General features: G+C 32.3%; 3 protein-coding genes across 6 annotated transcripts; 1 reads left to right on the forward strand and 2 right to left on the reverse strand.

Moving 5' to 3' along the window:
- Positions 1–31: 31 nt before the first annotated feature.
- On the reverse strand, positions 32–1488 carry LOC148624030 (uncharacterized). Of its 3 annotated transcripts, none has more exons than XM_088566451.1 (2): positions 1303–1488; positions 32–599 (listed from the first exon to the last, which is right to left on the reverse strand). In XM_088566451.1, exons 1-2 carry the CDS (start codon positions 1364–1366, stop codon positions 289–291), a joined length of 375 nt encoding a protein of 124 aa, XP_088422577.1. In that variant the 5' UTR covers positions 1367–1488; the 3' UTR covers positions 32–288. The 3 variants fall into 3 exon arrangements, 2 of the variants coding, with proteins under 2 accessions (XP_088422577.1, XP_088422578.1); XM_088566452.1 differs by lacking the exon at positions 1303–1488 and adding an exon at positions 840–1064; XR_015919599.1 differs by lacking the exon at positions 1303–1488 and adding an exon at positions 775–857 and having other exon boundaries at positions 471–599.
- On the forward strand, positions 1061–7649 carry LOC148624031 (steryl-sulfatase-like). 2 transcript variants are annotated; one of them, XM_088566446.1, is made up of 2 exons: positions 1061–1198; positions 3535–7649. In XM_088566446.1, the coding sequence occupies exon 2, from the start codon at positions 3552–3554 to the stop codon at positions 4923–4925; it is 1374 nt and encodes a 457-aa protein (XP_088422572.1). In that variant the 5' UTR covers positions 1061–1198; positions 3535–3551; the 3' UTR covers positions 4926–7649. The 2 variants fall into 2 exon arrangements, with proteins under 2 accessions (XP_088422572.1, XP_088422571.1); XM_088566445.1 differs by lacking the exon at positions 1061–1198 and adding an exon at positions 1492–2015.
- Positions 7650–7763: 114 nt separating this feature from the next.
- LOC148624032 (tubulin-specific chaperone E-like) lies at positions 7764–25991 on the reverse strand. Its single transcript, XM_088566447.1, has 14 exons — positions 25945–25991; positions 22448–22558; positions 21931–22015; positions 17817–18017; positions 15957–16148; positions 15632–15734; positions 14952–15121; positions 14224–14353; positions 12916–13065; positions 12273–12426; positions 10994–11059; positions 10204–10263; positions 9245–9336; positions 7764–8658 (listed from the first exon to the last, which is right to left on the reverse strand). Coding segments are annotated over exons 1-14 (1608 nt in total). The 5' UTR covers positions 25946–25991; the 3' UTR covers positions 7764–8565.
- Between the last annotated feature and the right edge of the window lie 99 nt (positions 25992–26090).

Below are 26090 nucleotides of genomic sequence, written 5' to 3' on the forward strand. Positions count from 1 at the left end.
AAAACCAAACAAACAAACAAAGAACAAAAAACAAAAAAAAGGACAACAACAAAATAGCACTGGCTGTTTATAAGCACTAACAACACGAAATATTACATACATAAAAATGCGTTCAAGCAGGTGGAAATGTCATAAATGAAATGGCTGATTTCGATCTACCGGGTACTTTTATTTTAATAGATTCGGTGCTTGACAGTCTATTTTGGGTAAGAAAGTTGTTTCGTCTGTACACTTTACAGTCTCAGTTTATATTTCACTGTTCATTGATTTCAGTTGCACATGTCAATGTCACACTCTTTGATCCGTTGTCCACCACAGTTCATCTTCTAACGTATTCAAACAGCGCCGTCTTTTTGTAACTGGTTTTTCATCTTCGTCAAACAATTTTCTTTTGACTCTTCTACCTCTCCTATTAGTAGTATAGAAAGTCAGCTCTGTTGATAATCTGTTCAATTCTTGTAAGAATTGAGAAATGTCTGGAATCTTAGGACTCACATCTATTGGCTGACTTTTTGATTTGGTTAAAGACGTGTCTATTCTTCCTTTCTGTTGACATATATTTCCATCATGAATGAAATCCAGGATGTCTTCAAATAAGTCTGGAATATAAAAGAAAAAAATATAGAACAAACAAATAACTCCAGGTTTTTCCATCAATACGTTTAGTTTAATTATCATTAACAAAAATATAAATAAAAAACGCATAAAATCAGTGAAAGTAAGAAATTGTTGTTTAAATTATTTTACTGCTGTAACTAAATGCATTGAACGTACTTAAATGTAACAAGTACTATCTTTGAAATAAAGAAAGCCGACGCAGTAAACTTTGTTCTTCTTACTTGTTGGTAGGGAATGTCTGAAACTACTGATTTTCATACAAGGTAATGCGAGTCGAAAGTTCTAATACTATTCTTTGTTCGATTTGGTTACGGCTGGTCAATTTCAGGTGTGAATAGTTGTTACGATCACATGCATAGTTTTAAGTAAAGTCCGGGTTGTTCATTTACTTTTAGTTTCTTTGTATGTGTTATTTTTGTTATTTTCTACACTTCATACAGGAAATAACACATGGCACGCAATTTTAATTTTCGACACATTTTTTTCGAACGCCACTGAGTTGTCAGTATTTGGCCAATCGGGAAAACAGAATTGCGATCGGGTGTCTTGCGTTTCCATGGAGCGTCTTTAAGGTCACATGGTAAGAAGTGAAACTATACCGACTGAGTCGGAAAAACAAAAACAAAAGAAAAACTCGAATACAAACAAACAAAAACATGTATTTACACCCGGATATTTACGTACCATCAACTAAACCCATTCCTGTGTTCTTATTCATTACTGGCACACAGAACTCCTCCTTACTCATTTATCGTACAGCTAGTTGGATATGATCCCATCAGTTAAGTATGATGGTTTTTATTGGAAAGAAAACTCCTCCCACAAGCCGTTCCAGAATTTTGAGATCAAGCGCAGAAGAACTGAGAAATTCGTTTCTTTTGTTATTAATTGCGATCATATTTAATTGATTGACTGTTAATTGGATCAACAAAATTTGTAACAAAAGTATTATAAAAACATGACTTTTGATTTAAAAAATACCCCATAAGGTCCAATTAGCATAACAGATTATAAGTGGTAATTTGGGCTTAATTATGTTGTACAAGACATGAAAACAGTTGATAACGCCTAAGGTTTGCCATAACGGAATTGATTCTGTTCTGTTCTCTGTTTGTCCTGGCGTTTAATCACTTCCTTAGAAAATATGTCAACAACATCGTCTCTGGCATCGTTATTGTCAATTATATATGTATCAAGTGTTATGTTAAGTAACATCAAAGCAGAAAAGAATGTTGTTATTTTGATTGCGGATGATCTAGGTTATTCCGACCTCAGCTGCTTTGGCAACGCATTTATTACAACTCCGTATATTGACCAACTTGCAGGAAAAGGTCTCAAATTAACCAGAATGTATTCAGTTCCATCGGATGCTGGCAGTCTTGCTGCCATACTCACAGGTATGAAAAAGGTTCAAAACGTAGAACACAGTCGGAACATAAAAAAGCAGTAAATAGAATATAATAAATATTATCTTCTATTAGTTCTTTTTTTTTGGTCAACTTGTTTGACCAAGGAGCACAACCAGGGAGTTTGATAAAAAAAGTTCCTTGGTTGACAACTATTTTTTATAATAACATTTTAGTGGTATTTTAGTATTTATTGAATACTTTTTGATAAAAAGAAAAAAAAGTTGAGGAAATTATTTTTTAATATAAAAAAAATAAATTCCTGATACAAGAGTAATCAAGGCAACCATGATTCTAGTGGAAATCAAAAATGTAATCTAGGGATGAAAACAGAAGTGGTAAACAGACACACACAACAAAAAACATAAAATAACCAAAATAATACATACATACTTTTAACAAATTTAAGGGGAAATAATTGCTTGAAATTCGGTTTTGCTAGTAGAAATTATTACCACTTGCTAAAATTTGTTAGTGGAATTCTATATGTCATATAGGTAATGTACAGAAATAACCCAAAAAACTTAAATTAAGTGAGTGTAAATTTTCAGTACTTGCTGAATTTAGCTAGTGGAAAAAAGTCTGAAGTTCAATCCCTGACACAAAAAAAGGTAAATTAGCAACTTTGACTCCACTAAAACTGAGAGCATAGACCAGGTGTACCGGTAAGGTAATCATCCTCTGCCAGGGTAGACGAAAGAGAAAAGGAAAACTATGCCAAATTGAACAAATCAGTTTTCATAAAAAACTTTTGCTTTGGACAATGGATAAGAATGATTTAAAAAAATCAAAATGGGCAGGATGAATATGCTACATACAGTTTTATTAAAACACATAGTTGCTAAATATTATGAATTGCAGCATCTGAATTTGAGCACTGTTTGACAGAAATCAGTGCTAAGTGTAGATAAATGCGTTTATAATATGATTTTAGATTTTGCCTATGAGGGACAGAACTATTTGTACGCTATAATGACTTTGATATGAGCAATGTTTTGAACAATAGGAAAATTTAAGACTTCCTATGACATGCAGTGTGCATCTGCAATTAAAGTTCAAACAATTACTTCTTAACTACATATTTCATTTCAGAAGTATGCCACTTGACTTCTGACAGAACAATTTTGAGCCATTCATGTTTCTTAGCATATACATGTACATGTATATCGCCGACACTCCATCCCTATTATACCAATGATCACAAAAAGACAATAACTTTGATATCATTCTTTATCCATCCTTCCTTCACATAAGTCTTGTATATGTCTTACATTTGAATGTTTTGTCGATCTGCTGGAGTCCATTTGTATTATGCTTTATGCTGATTTTCTTTTTGGCAAAAATATAAAGAATGTGTTATTTTACTGGAATTAAATATTATTTTGTTGACTTTTTCTAAGTTTGGTTATAATGATGTTTTAAAGTTGCATGTATCTTTGCAATTCAAATGTAGTATGTGTACATGTATATGCAAAAGAAAATGATATAAAACCTTCGTGATATTTTTCAGGGCGCCAACCAATTAGAATGGGACTTGTTAAGGGAATGTTTGGATGGCCAAGTTTCTGGAGTGTAGCTCAATCTGGTGGCATACCACAGTATGAGATGAACATGGCAAAATACTATAGTATGAAAGGAAGTTCAGCATTTCTGTTTGGGCGATGGGGCCTGGGATCTTTCCCCTGGACCCTGCCTACAAGCCATGGATTTGGAGGATTCTATGGGACAATGATGGGTCACAGCCCTAGCTGTAGTAGTGATTCTGAGGATGTATTCACAGATACAGATTATTTTTGGATGATGGGATCACACTTAGCACCAATATTTGCTGCATTTGTTATATTACTCATCACATCAAAAATGCTTTCCTTTATAAGCCTGAAGATTTTGATATGTGCAGTCATTCTCTCCTGTTGTAGCACAATTGTATTCAGAATTTATTGTTGGATGTTGCCATTAAATAACATAACATGCAAATTGTTTGAAAATAATGTTGTGAGGGAGGAATTTTACAATGATACAACTTTAAATGATAAAATAACCGAAAAAGCAGTTCATTATCTTAAATTTAGGAAAAGATCTCCATTTTTACTTGTTGTCTCCTTCCATCAGCCTGGTCATCCAGCATTTGTCTCCAAAAATTTTGTTGGAAAATCTGGAATTAACAAGTATTATGATTCAATACTAGAACTAGATTGGAGTGTTGGTGAAATATTGAGCACAATAAAGCAGCAGGGTCTAGAAAGTGATACTGTTGTATTCTTCCTGTCAGACAATGGTGCTGTAGTGACCGATCCTTACAAAGGCACAACATTAAAACATGGTAGTAAAATGTCTCTTTTACGAGGGGAGAAAGGTTCTTTGTTAGAAGGAGGATTACGAGTACCAGCTATAGTGAAATGGCCAGGATTGACTTCTCCAGGTCAAGAAACATCAGTTGTTACCTCTATTCTGGATATCTTTCCAACTATTCAACATTTAATTGGTGAACCCAATCAACTACAAAAAACACATACTAGAGGTTTTGATGGTAAAAGTTTAATATCAATATTCAAAAATCCAAACAGAAAATCAGATGAAATTCATAAAGTATTATTTCATTACTGTAGTACTGGTGAGTTGTCTGCAGCTACAGTAGGTGATTATAAAGTTTACTTTGGATACAACAATGTAACTAATGATTGTATTGGAGGAGATCTCAGTAATCCAATAGTTTATGACATTAGGAATGATCCTGGAGAAATAACCCCACTGAATGTGAGACATTATGAGTCTTTAGTTGCTAGGGTCAAGTCTTCCATGGCAAAGTTTGAACTTTCAATGGATATAAAAAGAAGAAAAATGAAATCACAGTTTGATCAAATACCTTTCCTTTGGGATATGTGGGTTAATACTAAGTAAACTACATTTTTAAATTCTGTTTGCTTTATGAATAGTTGTTGTGCTGAAGATAGAGTGGAGTAACAAAAAATAAGTTTTTGCATAGGGTTAGTCAGCAGATTAGCATTTCACAATTGTTGTATGTAAAATAGTGTTTTGTTCTGTATGTTTATGACTGTTGTGAACATAGGACAATTGCAATATAATTGGTTATTACTTCTTCTTCAGAGTACTAGATGTATACATATTATAAGGTTGTCATGAGATATCAAATGTGCAATACATAAATGTAGATATTGTTTCATGGGTCATACCTTTGATTTTGATCAAATGAAACTTCGCAGTGTTCACATGTGAACCAATTGGTACATGTACATACACTGTACCTGTTTGTAGTTTCTTTTGACATATTTGGCAGTTTACCACTTGAATATCAGGTTTTTAATTAACTGTATTAACTGAACAATTCTTGCCTTTTTATTTTGCATATACATGTAGTTGGTCCATTCCAGGGTTGACTTCCACCTTTTTTATAAATAAATGTATATTTATATTAAATGGTTATAGTGATGGCAGTCAGTAGAATGTAATGAAATGTCATGGTTAGGAGGATTAACGGAAATAAGTTTGAAGAAAGGGTCTGTATAGCTACATGTAGTTTTCCAGAGTTGCAATACATGTATAGCTACATGTAGTAGATACAGTTAGTTTCTGTTGGAATGTAACAAGACAAGTCAAATGATGACTGACAATAACAGCAATTACATGTACATGTAAATTAACTGGTTTGTCGCTTGCATATAACTAATAATATTAAAAAATTAGTTGATGATACTCAAGGAATCATAATTCATATTACTATCTATTGCCAAATTCATCAAGATGTATAATTTTGAGTTATCCAATATCCAGTTTTGTCTACAAACACTTTTTTTTGTCAGTTTTACCTTTTATATCAATCATCTAGTGCTCCCAATGTATGAGGCTCCTGGGAGCCCAAACTACGCATCTTTTTTTAAATATGATTTATGAAACGAAGAATATAATATTTACAAACTAGAGGCTCATATTAAGTGTTTGTATCGTTCAGTGAAACCAAAAAAATAAATCATTTAATATGTAAAGAAGTTCATTACACATACATTATTTCTGCCACCAACTGAGCCACCTAAGTTAAACACAAAGTGAACCATTTGTTTAAGAGAGCATTGAGGTCAACAGGCCTATCATGTCAAAAAAAAAACATTGGCACCTATGATTTCATAGGTGTTGATCTTTGAAAATTGGCCAGTTAGAAGCTTAGATAGCAGAACCAAAATTAAATCCTGTTTAGAAGCCTTCTCAATTATCATTTCTGTCAAGTTTGACTCAGTATTAACAGAGATATAGGCCAAAATGGGTATCTCTATAAGGTTTCAACGGCAACTTCCAGCAGCCTCAGTCACCCCATTTTTTCCAAGTTTTATTAAAATTGGTCGGGGGTGTTTATGTAGTTGAGCAAAATGTAAAAAGTTTTCTAAGAACGATAGAGGCAAAGTGATGGCATAAGCTCACTTCGTCCTTTAGTCTAGCAATTTTGTTCATGGGATTTTTATACACCTATCATGTCAGAGTATCTGAAGATGAACCAATCAGAATCTATAATCTGCCTTGTGTGACATTCTTGAACAACAATGTACATGTAGAACCAGAATCAATTATAGAAGATCACTCTTACCCAGTTTAATTCCTGTTTGTGGAGTAAAAAAAATAATGTCTTTTCTGATGTGGTTGCAATTCAATATTCAAAAATTGCATATTCCAATTGTCACTGCAGTGTAAGAACTACCAGTGGTGGATGATAAGTAGAGGTTATTGCTGTCACAATCCTGTAATGTTCTTAAGTATCATCTAACACATGTCAAATTAATACTTCTTAAATGATCTGTTTCAGCGATAGGGTGTAACTAAGTGATTTTTTTAAGTCTTCTGCCAAATATGTGTGACTGAAGAAATATTACACCAAAAAAGTAATTTATGACTGTATTTTTTTTTTTACTTTAGATACATGAAGCTGCAGCCACCTATGTTGGTTTGAGTGGCACCAAAAAAAAAAGATTTTTTTTATAGTTAATTGCTGTCAACAATGCTGTAAATTTCAACCATAAGGAACCAATTCTGCATCTTTTCATAAATCTTTCCTTCTTTACAATTCAGTTGCAATCTTTACAGGTGATTCTGACAGACTCAAGTGCTTATATGGACCTTTGGTCAAGATTAGCCCTTAAAATTTTGGGGTTCAAACACAGTCACTCTCCCCCATCATAAAACAATGGATGGCCATAATTATTGTCTGCCATCACAAGAATTTGTGGTCACATCTCTGATGAAACAACTTGTCAGATTCCTTCCAAATTTGGAGGAATTCACGTTATGAAATGTAGATATATATAATTTTGATTCAACAAATTTTATGTAATTATTTCCAACATTTCTCAGCAGTACAAGACCTTATGGATGCATCTCCTTAGTTCTGTATTTTGTAAAATGTATTGTAATGAAGTGTAGATATGCATTCTAGACCAATATTTTGCTAAAAAAAAGTTTTCAAGAGTTTTGGGACAAAGGTATATATGCAACTTTGATAGAATTTTATCAGCAAGGAGGAGGGAGGACATATGGCTATACATAGCAATCTTGTATTGTTACATTAAGAGATTTTAATCAGTAACATTGGACTCTTGCAAAATAAATTTTTTATATGTGGTATTTTAAATTTCAATTCCTGTCCCAATCATTACCTTCATATATAATGATTTGTTTTACAACAAATAACCTAAGCTTTATATTGATGAGTGCAAGATGTAATAAGAAACATACTTATTTAAGTAAGGCCTTTATCCATCATTAGAATACATAATATTTAACAATCATCAATAAATTAATGAGTCATATAAAATAATCATAAATTAGTGTTTCTAAACAACATAATTGTGGTACTAAACGAATGTTAACTTACTCTGTAAAATGAACACAGTATATACATCTTTCAGAAATATGTGTACAAGTACATCACTTTAAATTTTCATTCTTTTCTCCAAAGTTTTACGAAAGGGCAACAATGCTCAAATAGGTAAACAATTGATGTACTTAGAGATGTACAACACTTGTAAAAAAACAAAAAAACAAAAAGAACAGCTGCACAAAAGCACATGATATACCCTTCCCCCTTTTCATTGTTGACAGTCCCATCCTTAAGAAATAAATTAAAGGAAGATAAATACATTAAACACTGAAAAATGGAGGGAACTTTGCCATGCTGATAAACAATGTACCATAAAATAATTAAAATCCATTACAGAATTTTTGAGTTATTGTACTACAGTTGACACACTCAGACAGTGGTATACCATTGTATATCTGTCAAAATAATGACTTATAATTAAAAAATCAGTTTTAATATTGTGCCCTTCCCAACTTCTTCGCTTCTCTGAAAAGCAAATAAAATTGATTTTATTTCTAATGAATCGTATGGATTGCAACTCAGGCTGTACAAAATCATGATGACCACTTCTGTTACATCAAGCAATACATTCCTAGTTGGTTGGACTATAATAACGTCTTGGCTAGTAAATCCACTGTCAATTTGAGTGCAACATAATCGAAAAGGTTTACTGGAATATCACCATCTAGCAAATATTTCATCATCTGTTTCTACAGAGTAAAAGGAAATCTGGCGAAGGTCATTGTCGAAAGGGATTTCCTGATCAGGCATCTGAAATTAAAGTAATAAAATTGTTCTCCACAAAGTACAAATTGTTGAGAAAATGATTGTTGGTAAAAGGTCTACAATCTTCAAACAGCAAAGGGAACAGATAATAGTTTCTCTACAACTAAGTGTTAGTTACAACACACAACTTTGATAAAACTGAAAAAAAAACTCTTAGTTTGGGACCTTTTACAGCTTGCTTAACAGTATGGGTTTAGCCCATCATTGAAGACTGCGTGGTGACCTGTAGAAGTTAAATTGTTCGTTGCTTAGCTTTTGGTGGATGACTGTCTCATCAGCAATCATTCCACATCTCCTGTTTTTATATCTTAAAATGCAAATTGGGAAATGAGATTCCCTATGTTTTGTGATTCAGTGAATATTTTATTACTTATTGGGTTATACTTTTCATCTCATTGACATGCATCTATAGAATTCAATTCAAATGAACACAAAGATCTAGTATCATTGTAAAAATTAAATAGGTAATGCACTAAGCAAACTTAGTAAATGCTACATAAGTTCATTCATAGGAAATACTGCAAAATTACTGAATTTTTTGGTGTTTAATACATAAATAATACATAAATACCTTTTTACTGACATATGAAAGTTTCATTTCTACTGCTCCAACTTTGTACAGTCTCTGAATTAAGGCCTTCACTTTTTGAAGCACCATAGTGACTGAAATGATAAAAGCTAGCCTAGTCAAATCTGTTCTGACATATAAAAAAATTAGAATCACTGTTCTCTTACAAAGGTTTAGGTGAGAAAAAGAAGAAGAAAATACTATAACTCATGAGATTATTTGAAAATTCAGAGAAATTTAGTTGTCTTTCAGACAGATATTATTTAATTTACACTTCTTTGAATGGCAATTTTACTTGTCCCGGGCAATTGGACAGCCTTTACATCATATCCTGACCAGGTGTGAAACATATACATGTAAATACTTGCATTTTGCATCATATAAAGAGATTTGATTTGCAAACTAATGTAAGAAAGAAAAGTACTATGAGAGGGGGAAAAAAGCCTTTAAAGCACAACTATAAATTGAAGTCTTCATTTCTTATTGTATTGCGTAGGAAAGACTTCTTCAAAATAAGCATAACAACTTCTATTCAAAGTTATTTGGTACATTTACTTCTTATAAATAACTAAGGAACTGTCATCTGGATTTATCTGAAGGAGATAAACTCCACTGCCATGGTATTTTGCAATTAAATATATCAATCTAGTGTTTCTAGAAAATCAAATATTTAAAATCAGAGAATGTGTGCACCTAGTGCAAATCAGAGAATGTGTGCACCTAGTGCAAATCAGAGAATGTGTGCACCTAGTGCAAATCAGAGAATGTGTGCACCTAGTGCAAATCAGATTATGTGTACACCTAGTGCAAATCAGAGAATGTGTGCACCTAGTGCAAATCAGATTTTTTTTCCAAAATCAGAGACTTGAATATTTATTCATATTTTTTGGGAAGCAAAATTTATTTTTTTCTTTTTGTTTCAATATTCCCCCTTTTATAAGTATGCAAGTAATAAGGTTTACCTGGTATCTTTTTGGTAATGACTTTCTGGTCAGGTTGGTCTGGATTTCTAATTTTCACAGCTAGTAAATGTTAAGGAAGGTAGAAAATAATTATAAGGTTACAAATACTGAATACATTGTCTTCATTGGCTGTCTGTCCATCCAAATTTTGTCATAATTATTTCCCAATTGATGGATTGATTTCATAATTGGTGTGTGGCTTTATACAGGACATATGTTTATATCCATCTTGGGTGTCATCTGATATTGACTTCCTGTTTTGTGGGACTTTGCCATTTTCTTCAAATCAGTACAGTAGATTTGTCAAATACTCATTACTTTTTTAATTACTGGTAAATCTTAATTAGATTTGTCTATAATATCCAGTTTTAAAATTTGTCAACGTTATAAATAACTGTCAAGGAAAAAACTTAAAAATAGCAAAAGTTACAGGGAAATGACCTATGAAAAAATGTTTTTCATAACATGGTAGTCATGTAAAGCACTTACAGTATAGATTAAGTGCTTTATATGAACAGAAAATCATTGTCATTTCTATTAGTGAAAAATGAAAAAGATTTTGGGAATTTCTAATTAAATTTAAACAGTACTTGAGATAATGCTTAAATTAGATTTGGGAGGTCTTCAGTCAAATCATCTCCTTTTAAGACATTAAATCTTCAAGGTATGTGGCTACTTGGAAAAAAAAACAAATTAAAAAAATATAAGAACATTTCAAGCCTTTTGTACTGTCTTGTAGTTTAAGTCAGTACCAACCAGTCGCCAATAAGAGTTTGATAGTAAAGGATACAGATAAGATTGTCTTTTAAGGTTTTTGATTTCTGTTCCATTTCTGAGTTTTCTGGGGCACCATGCTCTGAATAGAAGTAAAGAATAAATATTATGTAATGCAACAATTTTAAAAGTAAATATACCGGTATTTGCTGTTGATAAAATGGTATGAAGATTTATAGATTAGTCACAACAGAATATTATAGGCATCTATCTATTGATTAATTTTATTGAAATAGTTATTCTTGAACAAGTAAGTATCCATATCCATCAACATTCTACTAAAGCACAGTAACCAGTGATATTGTTTGCTTTTTCCAAACTGCTCCATCCTTTTTTAATTTGGAAAATGGGTGTTATTTTTTTATTAGAAAATTTGGAATAACAGTACAATACCTTACATTTGTAGTTAGAATGATTAATAATCTTATAGAGGATAATAAAAACAAGAAATATTGTGGACAAGTTCACAAAGAGAGTACCCCCTTTCAAATATGAAGTTAAATATATAACCCTTAAGTTCAATTATCTCCCTTTGGAATACCACAACAGGAGCTATATTCCTTTATGTAAATCTACATACCAACCTTCTTGTAAAATTTCATATTTCCTGAAGCAGTTAAGGAGGAGTTGGGCTTAGAAGTTTTCAATAAAAAAACCTGAAGTTGGATTATCTCCCTTCGGAGTCCTCCGACAGTGATGGTTTACATGTTAAAAATTGTCAGCACAACTCCTCTTTATCTGTTGAAGGGATTTTGATGAAATTTTATTGGAAGGTTGGGCTTCATATGTAGAAATGCATGAAAGAATAGTTGGATTATCTCCCTTTGAAGTCCTCTGGCAGTAAAAATATTCCTTCATGCACATCTACCTATGAAGCTCAACATTAAAAAAAATCATCAAAATCCCTCCAAAACTTTATTTGCAAGGATATAAAAAGCCAGAAACAATTTATCAGTAATTTAGAACATAAACAACATACCCAGTATCCTGCACTTTGACTTCCTATTGGGAAATAATTGATCTTATATAGGAGAATTTTCAGCCATTTTTTTTTTGGGGGGGAGGGACAAATTGGGGTAACTTTCATTAGAGGAAGCAGTCTTATTTGGGTAATTTAAGGCAAACAATGTAACTGCAGTGAATTGCTCTTCAGTCTAACCTAACAATGTAGTAAAGGTTTTTAATTTCATTAACTGCAAACAAAATCAATATGGGTATGGATTTATCTTAAATGAAGAATTGAAAAATAATAAGCACTTGTACTATAACAGTATTACACACATTACATTACATACTTTTAACAAATTCTTTATACCGAGGGTGCTCTTGTAGAAAATCTCCACTAGTACTATCTTTTGTTTCATCTTGGTGTCCTCCTGACTTTAACCATAATGGACCAAATCTTTTTAAGTAGTCTATTTCTGCTCCTCTCCTTTCGTCTTCAAAAATCTGTAAACCAAAAACATTTGATCATATCATCACCTATACATTTCTTAAAGAATCTGTTTTTGTAGTTTATAGACCAGACATTTTCACCCTGGTGGGCTTGTTTGTCTCTTTGACATATACACCATACCTATTTTCGTTTTGTTGTTATAATCACCTTAGTATACATTTTTAAAAATGAAAAGAAATCTTCTCCATCATGGTAACATTTCAAACAAGAAATAACATGAGAAAACTTATAAATAATTCTCAAACATGTAATTTGAGTAGCTCATGTGATCTTCCTTACTTTTGATAAATCTATAAATTCAGATTTGAATAGAATAGTCCACATCTGTACAGAAATGATTTAGCACATTTGGACTCCAACAGTGAGTGGCACATGCCAAACGTTGTTACCAAAAATTTTTTTCTCATCTATTAGAGATCACAAACTCATGTTTACTAAAAATTAATATTGGTCTGTAACTTTCTGAAAATACAATAAATTACCTCTGTTCTGTTGCATATTTTCAGAGTGGATATTTTAGCAATGATCATCTGACGAACAGTTTCAGGTGAAGCTGATTCCATGATAGGTGTATGTACCATCTTTAGTTCTTCCAGCTGATGTAGTTTGTTCAATTCATTTATACTTTTCCACTAAAAATTAAATAAATGAACCATAAAAAATACACAAGTATCATAATATTGAATCAAGTATTTTAACACCATCTTTAGACATCGAAATATTAAAATTTTATTGCTTCACATTTGTAGCGTAAATCTGTTTTTTAAAATTTTTGTCACAAAAATCTTGAAAATTCTTCACGAGAATGATTTGAAATCTTGAAAAGTTGTCACATGTGTGAGCTATTTGGCTCAGTCACACATCTTCCTGTTAGCTGGAATGATTTTGTTGTTTATTTTTTAGGCACTATCTCAGCAACTCTTCTGTGAATGAATTGAAATTCAGAATGTAGCTTCATCTTGATGGACTGTAGCATGTGTACACATTTTGATTTGGGTGCACATCAATTTGCAGAAACAATTTATTCCTTTTTTTAGGGTGTCTATCCAATAACTTTTTCATAGCAAACATTTCTGCTACCCTAAATGTGATTGATTTGAAATTCAGTATGCAGCTTCATCTTGAAAGGTTGTTATCTTTTTTGGTAGGTGACACATCAAATTCATGTTTGCCAGAAAGATTTTGTTGCTTATTTTTATTGATTTTATAAATGTTCGGTGAATCAATTTGAAATTCATTGTGAAACTTGATTCTTTGTTCTTTTTGGCTTGTTTGCAAATCTACTTTCTGTTTGCAATACTATGTTATGGTTTTTAATTAGGGTTTTATAAATTTTGGCTGCAAAAATATCATCAACCTTTCCTGAGAATTTGAAATCTGGCTTGAACCTTCATCTGGATGGTTTGTACCATGTGTAAGTTTGTTTTTTTTCCTGATTAGGTTGCTCAACTCATTTGTTTTCTCAGTTTTCTTAGCAACCCATAATAGGAATGATTTGACATTTGAACTGAAAACTAATGGTACAGCTTTAAAATTTTATATAAAGGCTTTGAAAAACAGCACACTTCATGAGTGAAAGAACAAGATGGAGATGTATTTTAACTTAAAGTCTTCCTTTACAATCATGGGAAAACGCCAACTTGATTCACATTGTCATTTTTAAACACAATGGTAGAGAAAAATAGATATTATCACACCCATATTTAAAAAAAAAGTGAGCTGGTTTAGAAAAAAATTATCTCAACATGCCTTTTAGGCTAAGTAACAGATTAAGACATAATGAATCATACCTCTGATATCTTATTGTAGCTGACATAAAGTGACTTGAGTGATTGGAAACATTGTGTTGTATCTCCTGGTGGTACATCAGGGAAGTAAATGTTCTCTATTCTGTTGTCATTCAGGATCAATGTCTCTAACCTTATAACATATTAAAAAAGCAAGCTAACATACCTCATACTCTCCTGCTAGGAAGATTGTTAACATGTAAGAAATATATGTGATTGTAAGATAGCTGTATCAAATTTTATGCTTTATAATAGCAAATTTTAACATTTCTTAGGGGCATCACTTTTTATAGCTTAAAGATAAAAAAAGTAATGTGAATTCTGTGACAGTATTTAAAATTTTCAAAATATTTCACCTGCATCACAAAAAAAAACCCCCAAAAATCAAAGTCAATGGAACCCAGTGTAAATAAGTGACCTTTGAACTTGAAAATCAAAAGAGATCTACGAGAGTCATAAGGACTAAGTAAGTCAAATGCTTAATCAAAATCATATCTCAGCCTCTGGATTTATTTTCACTAGACATTTATTACTGTATTTTCTGGACTATAAGTCGATGTGCTGTATAAATTGAATTGCCTAATTTTGATCAAAATCGACAAAAAAACGTAGATAAGTCAAATTTGAAAAATCCTTATATAAGTCGAAGAGGACAATAAGTCGAGGCTGACACTTTGCTGAAAAAAGTATCAACTTAAAGTCCGGAAAATACAGTACTTACAAAGACATACCTAGATAAACCAGCTAGCTGTAAAACATCATCCCATGAGGAAATTTTATTAGACTCTAGATTCAGAAGTGTCAGATGATCCATTGAGCATGGAAGAGATAACTTCTCAACATAGTTAAAGCAGCAGTGCAATTCTTTTAAAGAGGGAAACATCTTACAAGTCTGCAAAATCTGAAACAATATACGTGTATTTCTTAAAATGGCACTGGCTTGTTAAATGCTATACTACCAAATTAACAAAATGTTTCTGAAAGTATGAATTGCTCACCTGTTGTTGATAGAACAATAAGAGATTTGCATTGTGATAACAAATTTTACAATAGATTTTTGTGCAATATATTGCTTGACCACAAAAACTGTAAGAAAAGTTCACAGAAAAATACCCCCACTTCCATTCCAGTAACCATATGGTGAAAATATAAATGAAGTTGTCAAACAGGAATATGACATCACTCCAGTCTGAAATTTAATCACTGGAGCCTATGATTCTGGATTCCTCAGTAAACATTCCCTGTGATGTCCTGTGTACATTGCAATATGAACTATGATCTAATAACAATTTACAGTAAATAACTGAAATATTTTGCCTTTTTTTTACTTTTTGTTTGCCTCATGAGAAGGCTTCACTGAACTAATAAGCTCTTTACATCATGAGATATTTCATGAAAGTGAGTCTCCTACCTGCTTCCATGTGTAGCTCATCCTATTAATAAAAAGTGTCTCTACTGAACGGAAACATGGCATATCATTATCTGCTCCAGGCATAATTGGTAGGAAATTCTCACTGCAAAATACAAATATTTTGACTTAATAATATATTTTAGAATTTTCTTCAAGCACCTCATTTGGATTAATTTAACACTTGTAATCTCCATACATAATTGAAAGGAAAACATTCTGGATTCCTCTGAAAAATGTACTGGATAAAATATTAAAATGATACATGTTAAACAGGTACGTACAATCTCAGTAGTATTATCGTGATATTAAGAAAGTTTAGACATACCTAACATTAAGTGATTTGAGTATAGGTAAACACTCCGCTATTTCTGCTACACAAAGCCATGATGACACCATTGTTGCTGATATATCAAGATCCTGAATGTTAGGAGTGTGTTGGAGTAACTCATTACCATGGGGTCCAACTCCATACATTGACATACCATGTAATACAACTTCTTGTAACTGATCTAACTGGCTGTTAAAAGACAAAGCTAAATATAAAAATGTACTAATGTACAAAGTAAAACAAAAAAAGAAGCTCACTAAATTGACACCCCAACTCCCCCTTTGATAACATGCACATTGACTTAAAAATTTATTTGGATCAAAATATATAACAGAAGGCACACATCTTCTGTAAAAGTTTCATCAAATTCTGTTCACTGATGTAGGAGGAGTTATGGATAAGAGATGAGTACCCAATATTATATAGGATTAAGTTTGTGTTTCACTATATGAAACCTTATAATTGGTTTGGATCATATTTAACAATAGGAGGTACGGAATGGGAATATATGAGAGGTGAAGCTTTACAAAACAAATGTCTTGTCTTGTTTATGTTATAAATATTCTGTGAAAAATTTTCATTAAATTCCGTTCAGTGATTTGGGAGCAGTTGCAGATAAGAGAATGGTACCCTAATGAGAGACTCTCACTGTGATTTCAATAGTTTTAAAAGAAAATTAATAATTGGTAGGTTCAGATTAGATCACAGTTATGTGTGTATGAGTGCATGTGGGTCTGAAGTGACACTTTGTTTTGATAAGGCAAAAATAAAGATAATTAAGCCAACTATTAAGTTATAAAAAAATTAGGAAAATTTATTGGATAATAGACAGCCATATCAAGATGCACTGTCATTCATTTATCAATTTAAATTATAACTATCAATTCTTTGAAAATAATCCTACTAAACAATGTACATGTAAATATACATGTACATGCATGTCTGTGCAGGTTGATTTGTGCTTTGTATCAATTACAATATGTACTCATCATAATGTCAGAGATGATTTACAAAAATTATCTTTTTCTTTTTCAGGAAGAGACCACATGAAGGTGCAGACCATTCTTAGATTTGAAGAACAATTTGAAGTTCTCAATGAAAATCTGATCACTTATTATATTCAATTACAGTTACTTATCATACATGTACTTATTCATTTGCAAGTATAGAAACTGGAATTACTGTATTAAACATATCTTATTTGTTTATTATTTATTAGAATACATGTCCTTCAGATACAACTTCATTTCAATGCGATAAATTATTCTAGCAGCAAGTATGATTTCTAACCATTCCAGACTCACTTCTCCCTATCACTCCTGGAAAGGAGAAGTCACTTTATGTAGTGTAGGAGTAATGAATAAGAGAATGGTACCCCTCTGTGTAAAGGAAGTATGAATGGAAGGAAGTACTGACTGAAGGACAAACACCCCTATCACCATATACCCCTCCCCACCACTTGGCAAGCAGGAGATTAATGGCACCTTCATTATTCATAATAGAGTAAAAATCCCCTGACAATCACAATAACTGTTTTAAAAAAATGATAGGATAATGTGATTAAGAACATATGACTAAACAATGGGCAAAAACCAAACATTACACATACCATTACTAAGGTGATGCATTTACAAGTTGATTTACAGTAAAAAAAGGAAAGCCAAATATATGCTCAAAACTTTAAACACAAGGCAAGAAAGCTGTTTAAGTATGTAGTTTGTTATTGTAAAAGGAACTTCTGCACTTCATCTTATCATAAGTACACTAATTAAATAGTTGTCACATTAATTTTTTGTTGCTGAAAATATTACTAAATATACATGTATATATGTCTTAAAGTGTTTTCTAAAAGCTTACCTCTGTTTTTTATTAACTTTTTCAGCTCCAACCATTTCAACTTTTGTTTGCTTCTTATTTTCATCAACGACAAACAGATCGTCAACAATGACCCCTGCATGTGCATCAGCTGTTTTTCCATATCTATCATTTATAGCCAGAAAACAACTATAACCTGTGTCAACCTTCTTAGGTCTGATAAATGAACCACCAGTTAGACTGCTGTAATGGACAAATATTGTCTTTCCCAGATTACTGCAGGCATATTTGTCATATGAAATGTATGTGACATTAGCAGAATAAGATAAGCAGTATCATAATTCACATACAATGGTAGGGTTATCTGGGATTGCAAGGAGTACACATCTTTTTCAGTATATATATGCAGGCTGTATTTTCTGACAATACCCAAATAGTGTTTTCATCTTGCAATGAAAAAGCAATAAAATTTATTTAAAATATCAGTAGAATTTTTTTAATTTATAATTTATCCTTATTGTGTCCTGCCAAATCGATTTCATTTTGTAGCATTAAATAAATACATGGAGAATACCCAGCTTCATAATAACCTTAAATAATCATGGGCAAGGCTAATGAATTACAGGCAAAAAACATGTACAGAATAACAACACAGCTGTATTAGATGCTATGAAGACAACAATTGCAGGATTAACTGTAATACTATTGTTTACAGATATCACAACCTGATTTATAAATCTTCTTTGACTAACAAACAAGAGGCATTCCAAGACCCTGTCGCTCACCTGTCAAACCATGCCCTATTAACTAAGAAAGGTATCATGCTTTGTTACCATGTCTGACAAAAAAATTGCTGAAAAAGAGCATATACTGATAAATGTTGTAAGTTCGAAAGAGTACCTAAGGAATTGTAAAATGTTGGAAATGCCTTCAAAGTGATTTAAGAACCATTGGAAAAAATTTCATCATCACCATCCATATCAGGAGACCATGTTTACTATATTGTAACAGGAGTCTTCTGTAAATGCAAGTTTCTCAGTGAAAATGACCAATTAACACTTTAAAATCTAAGAAAACAACAATAGCAATCTAACCATTTAAGCAGTGTTATATTCTTTTAATAAATTATGGTAAGTGTTTGAATGTTAGCTGATTAATTTGCTTTTCTAGATTTACATGTCAATAACTACTACCTATGACCAAATCTCATACAGTACACCCCACATGGATTGTTCCTGCACTGGGCTCTGTCATTAAACACTGTGAATAAGAACTACATGTGGAAACACAGTTTATTTAACAAAGTACAGCGTCACGGAAAACAATGGTGCATAATGCTTATAAATGCATAACGCCTATGAGTGATTAACTGGTTTAGCTAGTTAACTGGAGGTGACTGGCTTTAACTTAAATACCAAAACATGGTTCACGGGGAAAGCGTGGGATTTAAAATCCTACCTGTTGACCAACCTTAACTACTAATTTACATTTCAACATGGCTGGACGGTCAACATCAAACCAATAAGTATGAATGTTTTAGTGTATAAAGAAGCCTAAATATCCAAAATCATTCTCTAAATCAGTAAGCCAAAAATTCCACAAGTATTCTCCGGAATGCTACATTCCTTTGAGAAAAACAACAAAACCGTAAATAGGTCAGAAGCAAAGAACGTACAAACTATAACAGTAGTAAAGTATAGAAACCATGTGATAAACACCGGAACTGGCTATCTGTAGAAGAAGCAATAAACCGCACCATGCACTCGCTTAAATACTCATTTAAAAATGAATCAACCAATCAGAGCAAGGATATCAACTCAAATGTTATGAACTCGATTTGGATAAAACTCGTTTTGAAATAAACTGAACTTATGTAAATACTGAGACTCAAACATTTAACGTAAAACACCAAGGCAAGCTCAAAATGAACGTTATGACTGTTTACATCAGTAACAGTGTCACATGACCAAAGCCAAATCATGTGAACAGTTTGATAAGTAAACAATAATATTAATATTACTATCTACAGTCTTCTCCGTTACATTATGAACCAATTTTTGTTGAAATCAAAGCAAGTATAAAAGTAAGCATGAAAATGGCTGCCCAGAGCAATCTTTCATCATCATCTTTTAACTTAAAACACCTAGTTTCCTAAAGAAACCAATAATCATTGGAATCTGAGCAAATGGTGAAAATGGATGCAAAATGGCCGCCCAAAATTAATTTCAATATTACCAGTTAACTCGGAATATCATGTTTATTTTATGAAAAGCTTAAATATTCTTTATTCTTCTATAGCTGAGGAAAAAATAGCAAAAAAGGCATTTTGACCCCTATGTTCTATTTTCAGTAACAACTGCCATGTTTGTGCAAGAAACCCTAAAAAAATTATGCCAACTTTCATTAAATTTTGTTGCATTTGGTTTCAGAGAGTTGTACATGTGAAAAACAACAAAAAAGATCTGTTTCAGGGGCCATAACTCCTACAACAGGCAACAAATCATTTTGAAAATTTCAGTGAAGGTCCATCTTCTGATGGTGAACAATAATACTCGCCATCAGAATTTTGCTAAATTCAACGGTTTTTGAGTAATTTGCCAAAAACTGTATTTCAACCCCTATATTCTAGTTTTAGTAACAGTGGACATGATTTTTCACCAATCAAAAATCCAAATGGTTGAGCAGGATACCCTAAAAAACAGAAATACTAACTTCATTAAATTCTGTACAGTACATGTAGATTCTAAGGAGAAGATTTTTGAAAGTAATGACTTCAAAACAGCAAAAAATATCAAAACAGAACAGTAACTCCAACATAGATCAACAGATTTCATCACAATTTGACCACAGACAGATCTCATCATGCTGAACACTTATACACTATGTTTAACCCCTCTTTTCTGTTTTTTCATAGCGGCAGTCATGTTTTTAAACAGATCAAAAATCCAAACAGTTATTTTGTGCAGGATACTCTAAGGAAAAATTATATTAAGTTTAATCCAAATCCATTCAGTAGTTTCAGAGGAGACAATGCTTGAAGAATTGTTAATGATGACGAAAGAGAACAAAGACAACGGATGCCAAGTGATGGCAATAGCTAAAAAACAACAGAAACACCAACATGAAATAACTTTTACAAATTACTTTTAAATATAAATCCCAAGAATCAAAACTCAAATGTTTTTTTTTGTCCCAATGCTTAATGTATACAAAAATAACAGAGGCTCAAAAGAGCCTGAATAGCTCACCTGGTTAACCATTTGCTTATTTGAAAAAACTTGAGGAATGAGGCAGGCTAAGTTAAAATTAACTGAATTGTCAAATGCAGGAAATGCTTTTAATAACATTTTTATGACCTGAACCAGAATTTTGCTAAAGAAATAATTTTTTTTAAAAATGTCTTCAGACCCCTATGTTCCATTTTTAATTACGGCCGCCATGTTTTTTCATGGATTAAAAATTCCAACGATTATTTTGTGTGGGATACACTTAGGAAAAAATAAGCCAACTTTCACTGAATTTGAGAAAATGTTTTTTGAGCAGAAGATTTTCAAAGTTGTACATGCGAAAAATGACATGAAAGCTTTTTCAGGGGCCACAACTAATACATCAATTGACATATGGTTTTTAAAATTTTGGCATAGGTCCATCTCTAGATGCTCAACAATATTGCCCACGCCAGAATTTTGCCAAAGGCAACGGTTTTTTATTAGTTGCAAAAAAAAATGCATTCAGACACTTCTGTTTTATTTTAGTAACGGAGGCCATTTTTCTCTTGGATCATAAATCCCAACAGTCATTTTGTGACCAATAGTCTAAGGAACAATCATGCCAAGTTTACGTTCTGTTGGTCTAGTAGTTTCAGTGGAGAAGATTTTTGGAAACTTGTCCACGACAACTTTAACAGATGCCAAGTGATGGCCAGGTGAGCTAAAAATAGGAGATGTGGTATAGTTGCCAATGAGACAGTCATCCACCAAAATTTAAGCAACAAACAATTGAAACTTCTACAGGTCACCATATGGTCTTCAATAATGGGTAAAACCCATACCATAAAGAAAGCTGTAAAAGTGCCCTTCTTTTCTAATTCTTACAGTTCTGTGGATAGACAGGTATAACTATATGTATGATTTCATGATGTGAGTTCAAGTAATACCTTGTGTGAAAATACTGTTTCCCTTTGTGACTTCCATCATGTTTTCCACGTGCGGGGTCATCCCATTCCACACCATACCAAGTACCTACATAATAAGTAATTATTCAAAATTATCATGAAGGGAAATAGTCACAATCCATCTGTTCTCCCTTACATCAACTTGTAATTGCCTTGTAAACATAGAATCAACGAACCACCAATGTTTTTCACTTAACATAATAACTCTTTAAACAAATCTAGAACCTTTTAAGGTCCTAGGTCACAGATGAAAATATCAGGTTCAGCTTTTTTCATCTTCTAAGGTCAATTAAGTTTGTGCTTCGCACCACATCCTGAGCAATACATGTATTCAGAAAAATCTGAAAAAGAATACTAGGGCTCCTGGAAACCTGAAAAAACTTATTTGTTTAGATGAATGCATACCTAACACAATAATCAGTTTACTCATGAAAACAGGAAGATATTGCATCATATGGAAATATGGTAATTCAAAAAATGTGTTCAATGTGCTATATACCTGTTGTGTCTGGAAGTGTCCCTATGAACTTCACAGTACCTCTAAATCCTTCATGGTCCACTCTATGGTAGAGACCAATCACAGAACCGTCATTACGAACTACATCACGCACTGTAATTGGAAAAGTCAGAATCAATTGCAGCAATATTTTTTGAGATTGTAAATTATTTTCTATACCTTTCAAATTTTCAATCCAAATCTTGTCTAATGTTCTATATAAAAGATAACATTAAAAAGTTTCTTCTATATTTTGTATGACAATAACACTTAGAATTTACAAGGATAATACAGTAACATGTAAGTTTTGGTTGACTTGGCAGAAGTCAGACCCCATTGGTTACATATGAGAGAAGATACCTATGACAGTATACCTTATTTTAGAGCCATTTAAGGCACTCATTGATAAGATTTCAGGCTCCTGAATTTTGATGGATCAATCTGTTTTTCATATCTCTTAGTCCAAATAATGCTGTCTTAATATGCTATTATTTATTTTGCTTGGTCCCCTCCCTGTGGTATCAAGTTGTTTTGCCCCAATTATTTGTTCACCCTGGGTCCATTCTAACCAGGTCATCTGGCCTCAATAGAACAATGAATATTAATAAGAACATTCTTTTGCATAGTTCAGTAGTCTTTTTTCATACATTTTGATCTGTTTAGTTTTCTTTACCAAAATATTAATAATCTTAATACATGTTGTGTATTGTCATTTATAGGTGATTTTTATAATTCATAAATGAATGATTTAATTCAATAATATGCTTCAAAGTTCTTCAAAAGACAGTTTTAATTTAATAAAAGACACAAATAAAAATTAAGGACACAAAACTTACAAGTCAATCAGTTTCAAATTTTGAATACCAATCAATAAGTTGATTAAATGTATAATCAGCTGGGTCCATATATACAAAAACAAGTGTACTTACAACCAGATATCTTGTTTGTACCTTCAATCCAGGCTTAAAAATAGTATCATGGCAGCTATACTGTTATAAATGCAATTTACAACCAAACCTGCCTTAGAAAACATTCACTAGCTTCAATGATTAAATACCAATTGAATCATAATTTTCCCCACAATACTAGGGATGGCCAAAACAGTCTACAGTACATGTGTCTGTACCCAAATGTTTACAAAAATGACATTATCAGCTTTACCAATGCCAGACATTTCAGCCCAAAGCCATTTTAGACCATTACAATTCAAATTATGTATCTTTAGAACAATTCAAACCGTATATCGGGAAGATTTAAACTGTCCAAAAAATCAACATACCGACACTTGAGAAACTTTTGTTAAAGCACAACACTACATCACAATCTACAAATGTATTAAGACACTAGAAATATTCATAATGCCGCCTAGACAAAACATTTCAAAGACATCTTTGATATTTAATTGAAACTACCAGGACTTTTCAAAAATGCTGCTTCCATTTGATGAGATTGTGATAAAAAACCCCTTTCAATGCCAAACCTGGAACAGTTTGACCGATAATTTTTACAAATATCTGGAATGTTAGATGTTGTAAACAAGTACTTGTAGTTACTCAGTGTCAATTCAAGATTTTGTTGAATCAGGGCCAAACAACTGGGGTAAATGGGAAAAGGAGTGAAGTGACACAGGTATCAAACAGGAATCATGGCAAATGAGGCAGACACCTCCCGAATATATAACCACAGCTTGACAATTATGCTTGTCTGATTGTTCAATACCAGAGTAAAAAAATGGTCTGAGAAATAAAATTCAAATGAATCTTGCCCAATGGGACAAGAAAAATTATTTTGTATGAAAAAATGAAATCCATCTTTAATGATATGGCAACAGTGACAATCAAAATAATAAGCGAACAACAAGAAGAGAATTGAAATGCAGTGTACCTAATAAATTTTTCATTTAAAACTGATAATTCTAATATGACGTCTTCATATCGTCAAACAGTATATGTTGGTACAACCCAACCTTTAGCACCTGCGCACTGTCTCTTTCCTTTCGCTGTCACTTGAAACAAAACACTAATTTAAAAATGTTAACTTGATGATTTAACGGCCAAGAGGTTATCTAATACTATACTGATATGGATCTTATTCAATAGATGGTTTACTTGGATATGTAGTTAAACTATTTATTTCTTACTTAATCCAACTTCCATACAGGGGAGGTTAAACTGAACTGCCGTTATTTTGGCTATGCCTAGGGAAATTTTTGTCACAAAAATTACCGTATTGTCATATTAGAAAAGAAATATTTCGTTCCAGGGGTAGATTTGTACTCATTTTAACAAGGGTTTGGCATTTATATTCTAATTTAACACCTTGCTGTTGCTCGGAGTTAAATAATCAAATATAAATGCCGTACCTATGTTAAAATGAGTACAAATCTACCCCTGGAAGAAATTATTTCTTAATTCAAAACTGGCTCTTTGTCTGATGCAACAATGTACATAGACATATAGTAAGGACACATAAATAATCATACACCAGTCCCATCTATTTAAATCAACAGACCACTTGTAAGACAAGTATTTGATTGCCAAACTTAAAATGATAACATTAAGACCAAATTTAAACGATGGCAGACACAATATGACAGGTAAGGTTACATATGTCAACATAAATTTAACCAATTTTGATATGGCTGTCAGAGAAATAAAGTCTTGTTCTAATTTATTATTTAATCTATTCAATCAAACTTAAAAACTTTTTGTGGGGCAAGTTCCATTTTCAATCGATAAATAAGTTCTGGTACATCCTTTGAAAAATAAGTTATTGTCACAGCCAATGCACGTCATGATTATCCCAACTACATGAGACTTCCTAGTTGCTAAATGATATATGCATCACAGCATGTACATGTATATATCGGTAATTTAATTAATGTATATAATTGTAGTTATGTAATAGTATGGAATGTTGTTTTATATGAATATTTTATGTATTGTGTAATAAAATATTTGACTTGTATGAATGTGTATTATGTTTTACTATTTGACTTGGACCGATTGACAGACGAGCTTTCGGAAACTGGTGATTGTATTGCAATCTAGTCGTAATCTTCTATATTCTTTTTCATGCTTGATTAGTACACACTTGTTTTCTCGTCATCTATTGGTTGGCAATTGTCGCGGGTTAATTCCTTTTTCATTTGAACACTCTTACCTAAGTATCTGAACGGACATGTTGGTTTTTATGTTCATCCGAATCTAGCAACCTATATTCTTATCAACTCAACTTATATACGCATCTGATTTCAACTTAACTATTACTAAGGTACAATAAAGTAGTACTGGAGACTTACTATTCCTGTGACCATTTACAAATGTGCCTCTTGCACGATATGTGAGGGCATTAACATTATTTGGCAATAAAGCATAGAACCCTAGAGATTAGAGTTTACTTCTATCAACCCCCTAGAAATAGAGGTTGTGACAATTAATGCATCAACTTTAAATAAATTTCACAAATTGAAGAAAACTGTGACAGAGGAAAATTCTTACTCTTGTTTTTGTTTGTTATTGGCAATAAAAATTCGTCATCTGTGAATGAGATCAGTTATTTATTCCTGTATTAGGAAAAATCATCACCTAAAACGCTGCCAAGACAACGAGCAAACTATTATTAGAACACCTTTCGTATATCCTCT

This window comes from Perna viridis, chromosome 2 (assembly GCF_037379345.1).
Source record: "Perna viridis isolate PV_CMFRI_1.1 ecotype Kerala chromosome 2, ASM3737934v1, whole genome shotgun sequence".
NCBI classification, from domain to species: Eukaryota; Metazoa; Mollusca; class Bivalvia; order Mytilida; family Mytilidae; genus Perna; species Perna viridis.